The sequence below is a fragment of the Gouania willdenowi genome, chromosome 4 (genome assembly GCF_900634775.1).
Source record: "Gouania willdenowi chromosome 4, fGouWil2.1, whole genome shotgun sequence".
NCBI lineage: Eukaryota > Metazoa > Chordata > Actinopteri > Blenniiformes > Gobiesocidae > Gouania > Gouania willdenowi.
Window position 1 is genome coordinate 6903037 of NC_041047.1, and position 10623 is coordinate 6913659.

At 35.0% G+C, this 10623-nt stretch overlaps 1 protein-coding gene across 1 annotated transcript in view; it reads right to left on the minus strand.

Moving 5' to 3' along the window:
- Positions 1-9161, minus strand: part of fndc7b (fibronectin type III domain containing 7b) — a 70460-nt gene extending 61299 nt beyond the window's left edge. Inside the window, exons 1-6 of the mRNA XM_028443737.1 lie at positions 9029-9161; positions 8894-8912; positions 7488-7757; positions 5845-6108; positions 4639-4908; positions 3417-3680 (exon numbers count right to left, since the gene is read on the minus strand). Coding sequence (XP_028299538.1) covers positions 3417-3680; positions 4639-4908; positions 5845-6108; positions 7488-7757; positions 8894-8912; positions 9029-9091 — 1150 coding nt within the window. The 5' untranslated portion in view covers positions 9092-9161. The remainder of the gene's footprint in view (positions 1-3416; positions 3681-4638; positions 4909-5844; positions 6109-7487; positions 7758-8893; positions 8913-9028) is intronic.
- Between the last annotated feature and the right edge of the window lie 1462 nt (positions 9162-10623).

Consider the following 10623-nt stretch of genomic DNA (forward strand, 5'->3'; position numbering starts at 1 on the left):
AATGTGAATGTTAAATCTAAATGTAAAAGTTATATATAAATGTTAAATCTAAATGTAAAAGTTAAATATAAATGTTAAATCTAAATGTTAAATCGTCAAGTGTAAAGCTAAATGTTTAGAAAATATAAAAAGTATGCTTTGCATAATTTCTAAACATTTAGCTTTACACATTAAAATAAAATAAATGAGAGAAAAATGAGAGAAAAAAAATATGCCGGCTATGAAAAAAGTGATCGAGTTTTTACATTCAGCACCCCATGCATGAGAAGTTAAAAAAGAAAATAACAATAAATCCGAGTAAATGTTCACATCAATATAAAGTGTTCCTTCTCAGTTTCTTTTTGACTCAAAACGCCCTGATACTGAAGATTATTGCTTTTCACTGAGCACAGTTTCATGTTTCACACAAACACAGGAACTTTCTTAGGTGACTGTGAGCAACACAATGTGATACATACAGTATACAGTGGTGCTCAAAAGGAGACCCAGTTTCCAGAGTGATTGTTAAAAAAAAAAAAAACGTGTGAACAAAACTTGGGCTTGGAAACACCAACGGGAATCCCAGTTGACCCCAAACCAAACACACTTCCTAATACTGTAATAATGGAGAAATGTTTGATTTGATTTATTTTGATGAATCAAATAATTAAAATAACATAAATTTAACATCAAGAAATAATAACAGAACAAAATCTTGCATTTTCAGTTTGCAAGTATAAACTTGTCTAATCTTAACCCTTTAATTTTTTTCTAGATTTCCTATCTTAAATGTTAACAGTCTCAATTTACTAACAATTTCAAAACAATAATGTGAATAAACAATCAATGCAATATAATACTCACACAGAAACCATGCAATAACATTTCACTCCAAATACCAAGCAAACACATTGTGCTAATTATTATTATATCAAAATACCTCTGAAGAACCATTTCTTTACCATCTATTTGTACCTGTATTTCATTGCATGTTGTACAGTTTCATGACATTATTTTTGTTTTGTTCAAATTTAGTGATCATTTATTTTTGTCAAGCAATTTTCTTATCATATCATTAATATATATATATATATATATATATATATATATATATATATATATATATATGTCATGATAAACAAATTTGGACCCAACACTAAGCCCTGGGGGGCACACACGGAAATCTTGCTCTTGTTCATATCTCATGCATGAGGTCAATGGTCAAGAGGGATAAACTTGCCTTGGCTGACAGCGAGTTTGACTGAGATTTAGATTATTTTTCCCGTTGGAGCGTTGATTCTTTGAAATATTTTTGTGGAAACTTGGTATTGGTCTCCAAGGCAGAACTGTCGAGTTAGCTGCTAAAGCTAATGCTGAACACGAGCTGAAAATTCAGGTTTTTCCTGCTTTTTAAACAGTGATCAATGAGGTGATCAGTACGGTTTCACTTATCGGTCTGTACACATTGTGCACTTCCTTCAAATTTGTAAATTGTATTAAAATAATAGCTTAATAAAATAATACTGAACCCAGTTAGTAAATGGTGTACCTTGTAAATTTACTTTTCAAAGTGAAAACTCATACTGTCCTTTTCACACTCGGAAATCTCACTTTTCCATCAATAATAATAAAAATAAATTTTATTTATAGGCACTTTTCAAAAACTGAAAGACACTTTACAGTTGTTAAAACAACTACACAAGTCAGGAAAAAAACGAACAACAATAAAAGTAAACAGAGAAAATACATAAGTTAAAAGCTTGGGAGAAGGAGTGTGGAAACAGAGGAGGTCTGAAGCATTGATACTGCTTCTAACATCAGTTTTAAAAAATTGCTCGGATATGTGCATCATTCCTGGGTAGAGTCTGAATTCCGCCTGCTGGAGACCCAGTAGTCGGCGTTTTTGTCCACTAGGGGTCACCTGTGTGGAAGCGAGAGGACTGCCCTTGCTTCCATACTGCTGCTGAGCTGCTCCCATCGGTTTTTAAAAGTGCTCGGATCGGCCAAAAGTGGCATCAGTGGAAAACCCTGGTCACCCCTGAGTCTGAATATGTGTAACATTAATAATATAAACACTATTAAAACACTAACGATCTCTGGAATAAAATTACAAACGTTGTTAGGTTGGAAATATCAACAATGTGAACGAGCTTGTTGACGTTTACAGTGTATCCCTCTCGACCTATGACCCCCCTGAGTTCGCTCATACACATTTTCAAAGTGTGAAAAGGCTTATACAGAGACAATATGATGTTCCATTTTTAAATAAATCTAAATGTAATTCATAAAACTAAACATGTGGATAATTGCAAACAATTGAGATACCTGATACAAAGGTTATGGAGGTCAAGTGCAGCTTTGTTACCACCAAACACAATATCCAAAATGCATCTTGTGCCTTTAGGCTGTTTGATCACTTGATGAACTTTTAAGGTTTTGTATTAAATTGAAGGTATTAAATGCCTGCATGGTTGTCATGCAATAATAGCCAGGTTTCCTAAAATCCCATTCAGTGTCGTCCAAGCCACGCCACCCTCACGGTTCACAATGTGAATCACGGGTGTGGTTCCACGAAATTAAAGAATCACCTACGCACACAAAATGTCGGAGTCCGGGTGGAGCTTCACTGCAGGGTTTTGTGACTTCATTTTTTTTGGACCAAAATTCTATATTTACCATTGGGAATTATGTCCTTTTAGTCAACTTGATGGTTTTTAAGAGCTTCATTTTCCTCCATGTATGATATTTGTACGGAAGTTTATTGCAATCAGAAGAAGAAAAAAGACTTTTGGTTTTTCTGTATTGATTAAAAAAAAAAGTAAAATATGGTCCTGTTTTTCTGTCTTTACAAGAAATATCTTTGTGGTTTGTCTGAATTAATGAGATCATTTTCATAGGAAATATTTTTGTTTTCTCTGAGTAGATGAGATAAGTTTTTATAGGAAATTCAGAAAAAACAAAAAATATTTCCAAAAAAAACAGGGCAATTTTTTTTTTATTCACTTGGTTTTTTTCATCAGAAAAACCTAAACTTTTTTTTCTTCAGTGAATGCACTGAGCTTCCGTAAAAAAATATTGTCAAGTGGGATTTCTAAATGAAACGAAATTCTATTTTGAAGACTTTTAGAAGTTTCTTCTTAGATTCTAGTGGAAATTCAACTTGGTTTAAGTTAAATATTATTATATCCACATATATAACTACAATACTATATCCACATATATAACTACAATAGACCAATTGTACTTTAATATTTGCTACTGATTATATGGAATTAGTAACAAATACGTGAAGCATGTATTAATTCCATCTTAATGTATTAATTCCATCTTAATTTGGATTTTGTTTGTGTCTTAATTTCACCAAAAAGCAATTCATTTGTGAAGAATCTGCAACAAACTAGTTTTAAACGGACGTCTGTCGTTATTCTCGTTCTCACCTGTGTGAAACGTAGCCAGCGTGGCGTTGACCACGTTCTCACAGTTCTCCGAAATGGGTGTCACGTGCACCACGTATTCCTGACCACATTTCAGTCCAGTGATGTCACAGTGGGTGGTTTGGCTCGTGCATGACATCTTCGTGCCATTTTCACCGATGGCCATAGCCTTGTAGGTGTCGGCTCCAAAAACAGCCGACCACGACACCCTGACGGAATTGGCCGTGCACGAATAGTCCACAGATACTGAAGAAACTGGAGTCAGCTCTGCAGAAACACAGTCAACATGTTTAGTTTTTACATTTGAAACCTGACATATGACAGTTAAGGAGTCTATATAGCAGAGGTGGGCAACTTTTATCAGAGCGGTCGCCACAAAAAATGTGTTTGCTTGATCTGAGAGCCATATTATCAACATTCATGTCGGCATTTAGAATAATGACCAATCTGAGGGTGAACATAGGAAAGAAGAGTTTTTATTGTAACTTTGTGTGTTTTTCTGTCATTCTGTGTATGTTTGTTGTTGTCTTGCTTGTTATGATTGCATTTTGTGCATTGCTGTTGTCTTTTTGTGTATTTTTCCTCTAAAATGTATGTTTTTGGAGCCATATTGTGTATTCATGTTGTCATTTTGCATTTTTTAGGATTAATTCTTGTGTATTTCTGTTGTCGTTTTGCTTGTTTATTAGTAATATGGGTTTTCAGAGTAATTATTAGTGTTTTTCTTGTCTTTTTTTACTTTTGTTGTAATTTTCTGTAGTTTTGTAAATTTTTTGTCATTTTGTGTTATTTGGAGTCATTTTTTTGTATTACTGTTGTCATTTTTGTAGTAGTAGTTTGTGTGTTTTTGGAATATTTTCCATGTTTTTCTTGTATTTTACTTCTGCGATGTTGCAATCCTTTGTATTTTTTAATGTATTTTTGCTTTTGTGTTGTGTATTTTTCTGTCACATTGTCCGTTTACTTTGAGGCCCGCATAAAATTAGACCGAGGGCCCATGTCTGCGATATAGGTTCTTGTCACTGTATTCTGATAGAAAAAAAATAAAATAAAGTACAATATTCCTGTTAGTTTTTATGTAAGCCCTAAAGACACTTGACTTCTCATGGCATCAGAATCCTTTCTGCTTGGAGGATTGTGTTCATCACTACTGAAAGTGATTCCAAAGACAAAATGGCCGACCAGATCACAATCGCAGGTTCCGTGAAATAGAGAACGAACTTACTGTTGGTGGTGTACGTGTAGTTCCTGGCCTCGCTCGGCACCAGGAACTTGTTGTATGAGGACACTGATATTAAGTAGTTGGAGCAGGGAAGGATGCCGTTCACATCCAGCATTGTCTTTGTGATGTTGTGCACGGAAGGCAGGATAGTGGGGTCGTCCATGTCCTCAATTTTCACTTGATATAAGAGGACGTTCTGAACGGGCTGCCACGTCACTCTGGCCGTATCCTGACCCGTCTGTGTTGCTTCTATCCCATCTGGGGGCCGGACCACTGAAAAAGAAAGGCAAAGATTTATTTAATTCACACAAACTGTATCGCAGGTATGCACTCACTTCATTAAATCGCCACAAACATCCATTGAACCATTAGAAACAAAACATAAATTCATTCAGTGAGGAAATGGTGTCCTTTGAGGTGTCCCTACAGGATCAGTATCACTGTTATGTACTGCACCTTATCATGGCCCCTCATTAAAACTAAAATGCATTATAATTTACTACTATTTATGAACAAGATTATTTTAACTGGTCAACCAAGATTATTTCAAGAAAAGCTCGAATACTCCCATCATATCCACTTGTACAATACTAGACTTGCTTCAAACTCCAACTTAGTCACCAATCGCCCAAATAACCAAATATTTACAAATGTCTGTCTCTTTTAGAGCATTTCACTTATGGGAAAAATTACCCAGTTTGATAATAAACATAGCACTTTTTTGATATTGGTACTTGAATTACAGTTAGTTACCATTTACTTGTTTACTAGTTTTCCCATGCTTACATTACATGATGGCAGTTATTTTTAAACTCAAATTTTTGAAAGAAGTCTTAAATTTTTCCAAAATCCTGTAATTTTCCTTAAAAATTTCACAAAATGTCTTCAAATTAAACAAAAATTCTTCACAGGGATTGATAGTTGTCATTCATTGCTTTGATATTGTAGTTTCCTTACATTCTTTACTTACTATTATTTATATAAAATGCAAGCTAGGGCAAATTAATGTTGAAATTACTCGTTTAATTTGCGGCCCACTCAAGATCAAACTGGTCCGTATTTGGCCCCTGAACTAAAATGAGTTTGACACCCCTGCATTAGGGAAAACACGTTGTGTTTTTACCAAATCTTTCTGTGGGTCTTAGTTCATCAACTTTTGGAGCTATTTGAACACCTCTTAAAACACATGGGTTTAATGTGGTTACTCACAGGTTGTGATGGTCCTCACTTTGCTGGCTTTGCCCAAACCGGCAACATTGCCAGTGTAGATGTAGCAGTCGTAGTCTGTGGATGGCTGCAAGTCCCTCACCACCGCCTCAGTGATGTTAGTGTATCTGAAGCTGAGCACGAGCCCTGCGGTATGCGAGTACACCTCCAGTTGGTACCAGTCCGCAGAAGGCACCAGGCTCCACTTTAAGAAGACTGAAGTGCTGGACAAAGCTTGACCCATGACTATCTGCGACTTATCGGGGACTGTAGAATAAAACAGAGGAGAAAAAAAGCATTGTGGCGCACAGAATACTGAAATCTAAAGGAGTTTTAACCCTATGATGCTAAATTTATCATATTTGATACATGAGTTTTTGGAAATGCAGCTTTTATCACAGTGGGGTCACAAAAATATGTTTGTTTGATCGGAGGGCCACGTGATCAACATTCATGTCAGCATTTAGAAGAATGAGTGATTTGAGCATTAATATAGGAAAGAACAAATAGTGTTTATAGTAATTTTGTGTGTTTTTCTGTCATTCTGTGTATGTTTGTTGTTGACTTGCTAGTTGTGAGGAAATTTGTGCATTTCTGTTGTTCTTTAGTGTATCTATTCCTGTAAAATACATTTTTGGAGTAATTTTTATGTATTTCTGTTGTAGTTTTGCTAGTTTGTGAGTACAGTACTGTGGTTTTTGTGTACTTTTGTTGTAATTTTCTGTAACTTTAGATAATTTCTGAGTAATTTTGTGCATTGCTGTTGTTGTTTTGTTCATTTTTGTTGTAGTTTTGTATTTTTCTTTGAGTATTTTCTGCGTATTTTACTATATTTTGTAATTCTATGTATTTTGTTTTATGTGTTCTTGCTTTTTGTTTTGTGTATTTTTTGTCATTTTGTACGTTTACTTTGGGAATTTGAAAATTAGGCCGCCAGTTGCCTATGTCTGCTCTACATGATCACTGAGATGTATATGATCAAATACATGCAATACAAGATTTATCCACAATGGGGCAGTGATTAGTTGCCTTTACGACAACTCTACAATATCTGTCATTTATGAGGAAAGATGCACATGTAGTTTTAGAGGAAGAACTTCTCCAATTTTGAAAAGATTAAAGTTACATTTTTACTGAAACATCAATAAGAACAGTTACTGGGTTGATGCAGTGTGACAGATTTATATTTCATTATCTCTGTTTTGCTATAACCATGTTTAAAATGGTGTATAAGATTTGATACAGCAGGTATATGAACTCATGTAACCCCAAATCAAACAATTTATTGCAGTTCATGCATTTTACAAGCAACAAAAAGTGTTTTTCTAATTTTCTTTTTTCAAGTAAACTAAATAAAATTGCATGGCATTGTGCAGGCCACTTTTACCACAAAATTAAGGAAAATAAGTTAAATGTTATGTTACAGACTTCACCGTGCCCATTCTATTGATGGATATCTCATTGTTGCATGAAAATAGCACTAAAAATTTTACCAATTTGTTGACAGGTTGGTTATTTCTTATGTTTTTGTTGGTAAAGAAAAAAGAACAATATTTGAGCATTAAGACCAGTTTAAAAACATTGGAATAATCTGTCAATTATTTCATGATTCAGCCTTTACTAGGTTAAGAGATTGATATAAGTACCTGTGAAAGCTTCTGTTGTGTTCACGCACTCCACATAGTAGTACATAAATACTTTGAGGGTGACTTTGTACTCTGTTCCTGGACTCAAACCCTGGACGTCCTTGATGGTGGTGGATTGCGGGATGGATGTGACCACCGGAGCAGAGCCTGGAGAGTTTTTCTTCCGCAGATCTAAAAGGTAGCTCGTTGCCCCAGGATAGCTTTCCCATTGCACCAGAAGGGATGAAGCTCCCGATGCAGTAGCTGACAGGATTCTGCACTGGGGAAGAGCTGAAAGAGTGACAATAGAGGTGATATTTGAGGTCAGTTGCTTATTTAAAACAAATAAGAACAAGAAGACAAAGTCATCAACATCCCCCGCCATATTGGTTGTCATAATAACTCACAACCTTTTCCTAAATATCTTAAATCTAAGAACTTAGATGTATCATAAGAAAATATGATCATATCAGAATATAAAACACACACCAAATTTGGTTATCCTAGCTTAAACGGTTTCTGAGAAAAGGTGTCCACTTCGAAGATACCTTGAACAGAGTCCAAAAAATGGAACAAGGGCAACAACTCCGTAAAAAATAACTGCGCGCTTCTCATTTTCAAACTTCATCAATTGATACACTAAAGCCACACAGTGAATTTGGTTATCGTATCTTAAATGGTTTCAGAGAATAATTGTCCCCTTTGAAGATACCTCAGAATAAAAAAAACAGAAAAAGGGCAATGACTCCTGAAAAAATAAAAGCGTGCTTCTCATTTTCGAACTCCATCAAGTTATTGATAGCCCAAAGCCACACACCGAATTTGGTTATCGTATATCTTAAGCGGTTTCTGAGAAAAGCTGTCCTATTTAACTCGGACGGACGGATGGACGTACGGATGGACAGAGTTCAAACCAATATCCCCCTTCCACATTTTGTGGCGGGGGATAAAACTTTACGAAATTCTGAGCAAAAATTCACTACAGAAAACATGTACGAAAATTCACTGAACACACTGAATCAAAATTTGTGAAAGGTCCGATTGATTGATGTCTTTATTTTGAACATGTAAAATGACAAAAGAACAACAGTTTGAAAAACAAAAAAAGAAAGATTATGAATTACAACAGCAGAAATAGACCATTGATATGATCCCCAACACCTAACTTACATGTGCAAAAAGGAGCAGGAAGAAGTGTAAACTTATTTTATCCTACCCCTTTAATCACTACCGATTTAGCTTTTTTACGTACAACTAATAATACAATTAATTACCCATATATCATTAAACAAACATATCTACATATTCACAAATAGTCCATCGCTAAAAATTACAACAAAAAACAATTTGTGATTAGTGATCAGATTCATTCCTGTACCTTGTGAAATTCATGTTCAACATAAACAGTTACAACTCTACATTCTTACCTTCTGCACTGTGATGAATCTGTAAAAGAAAGCAAAAGCCATCTTAAAACATATTTTTCTTCAAACAAAACATCTATAAAATATCTACATTGTAAAATTGTTGCTGTTTCTACTTTGTGAAATGATCAAATTTACCTGAGTGAAAAACATCAAGGCTAAAGAAAAGCATATGGTTTCCAACAATCCCATGTTTGACATGTTTGACAGTGGGATTAAAATTAGTTTAGTATACAGTACAAGGGAGTTAAACACAAAAGGTGTGCCGGATTCTTTTGAGCTTAACCTTAGTGAGCGTGAGAACCAATCAGTGTCTCCCAAATGGGAAAGGGCGGTCCCACTGTTAACCCAGGCATGTCTGAGAACCCAGCAGGAGGGAGCAGTGGATATTTCAATAGATCTCTTTCTCAATCTCTCAGTTTGCCATTAAGTCTATTACAGATCATTAAATATATTACTTTGCTTCTTTAGCTAATCTCTCACTCCTACACAAAAAAAGAAACATTGTAATAAAGAAGTATCAACCAAACTCTATTTGTGTCATATCAGTTAATACATTCCATTTCCATGTATTTATTCATTTGAGCAGCATTTGACAAACTCATTTTACATAACAACAATTACGCTCAAAAAGAGCAGGAACAAGTTCAAATAACTTATAAAAACCTACACCTCATCTCACGTGCATCTAAAACATCACTTGAAAAACTTTCAACATATACTCATGCAAACAACACATGCATGAGTCTATGCTGGTACATTATTAACAATTGTTTATGGTCATACAATCAAAGGAAAAAGACAAGCACAATTTAAAGTTCATACAAATAACAAAGCACATATCATACTTTTCATTTATGGTCGTACAAAAATAAATACGCCGTACAATACTGACGATCTATACGATTTGCAAAGCATATATCTATGTCCCATACAAATTTATCATTTATAGTCGTACCAAATAAATACACCATACAGTGAAGATCTAAAGAAATAGCAAAGCATATATCTTTTCCATTTATGACTGTACAAAATATCCCGTGAGGATTTATCGTTTGTAGTCATACAAAACAAATACATCGCACAACAAAAAGTCATCAACATCCCCCGCCAGATTGTTGTCATTAGATCTCACAGCCTTTTCCTAAATGTCCTAAATCTAACAATTTAGATGTATACATTGGAAAATATAATCACATTAGAATATAAAATTACTATGTTCAATGGTTTCTAAGAAAAGCTGTCCCCTTTGAAGATACCTCGAGTAAAAAAAACGACACAAGGGCAATAACTTCTCATTTTCGAACTCCATCAAGGCATCGATACCCTGAAGCCACACACCGAATTTGGTTATTCCATCTTAAACAGTTTCTGAGAAGAGCGGCCCCCTTTGAAGATACATTGAACAGAGTAAAAAAAACAAACAAGAGCAATAACTCCGGGAAAGAATATTGCACGCTTCTCATTTTCGAACACCATCAAGGTATTGATACCCTGAAGCCACACACCAAATTTGGTTTTCCTATCTTTAACAGTTTCTGAGAAAAGCTGTCCCCTTTAAATCGGACAGACGGACTCACGGACTGACGGAGCTCAAACCCGTATCCCCCTTCCCCACTTTGTGGTGTGGGGTAACAATGAAAAATGATGACGCGTTATGACATGTTTAATGTATGCAAGGGAACCGTGGCAAGATTTATTATCAAAAATAAAAGTGGGGGGTGAAAGTAACT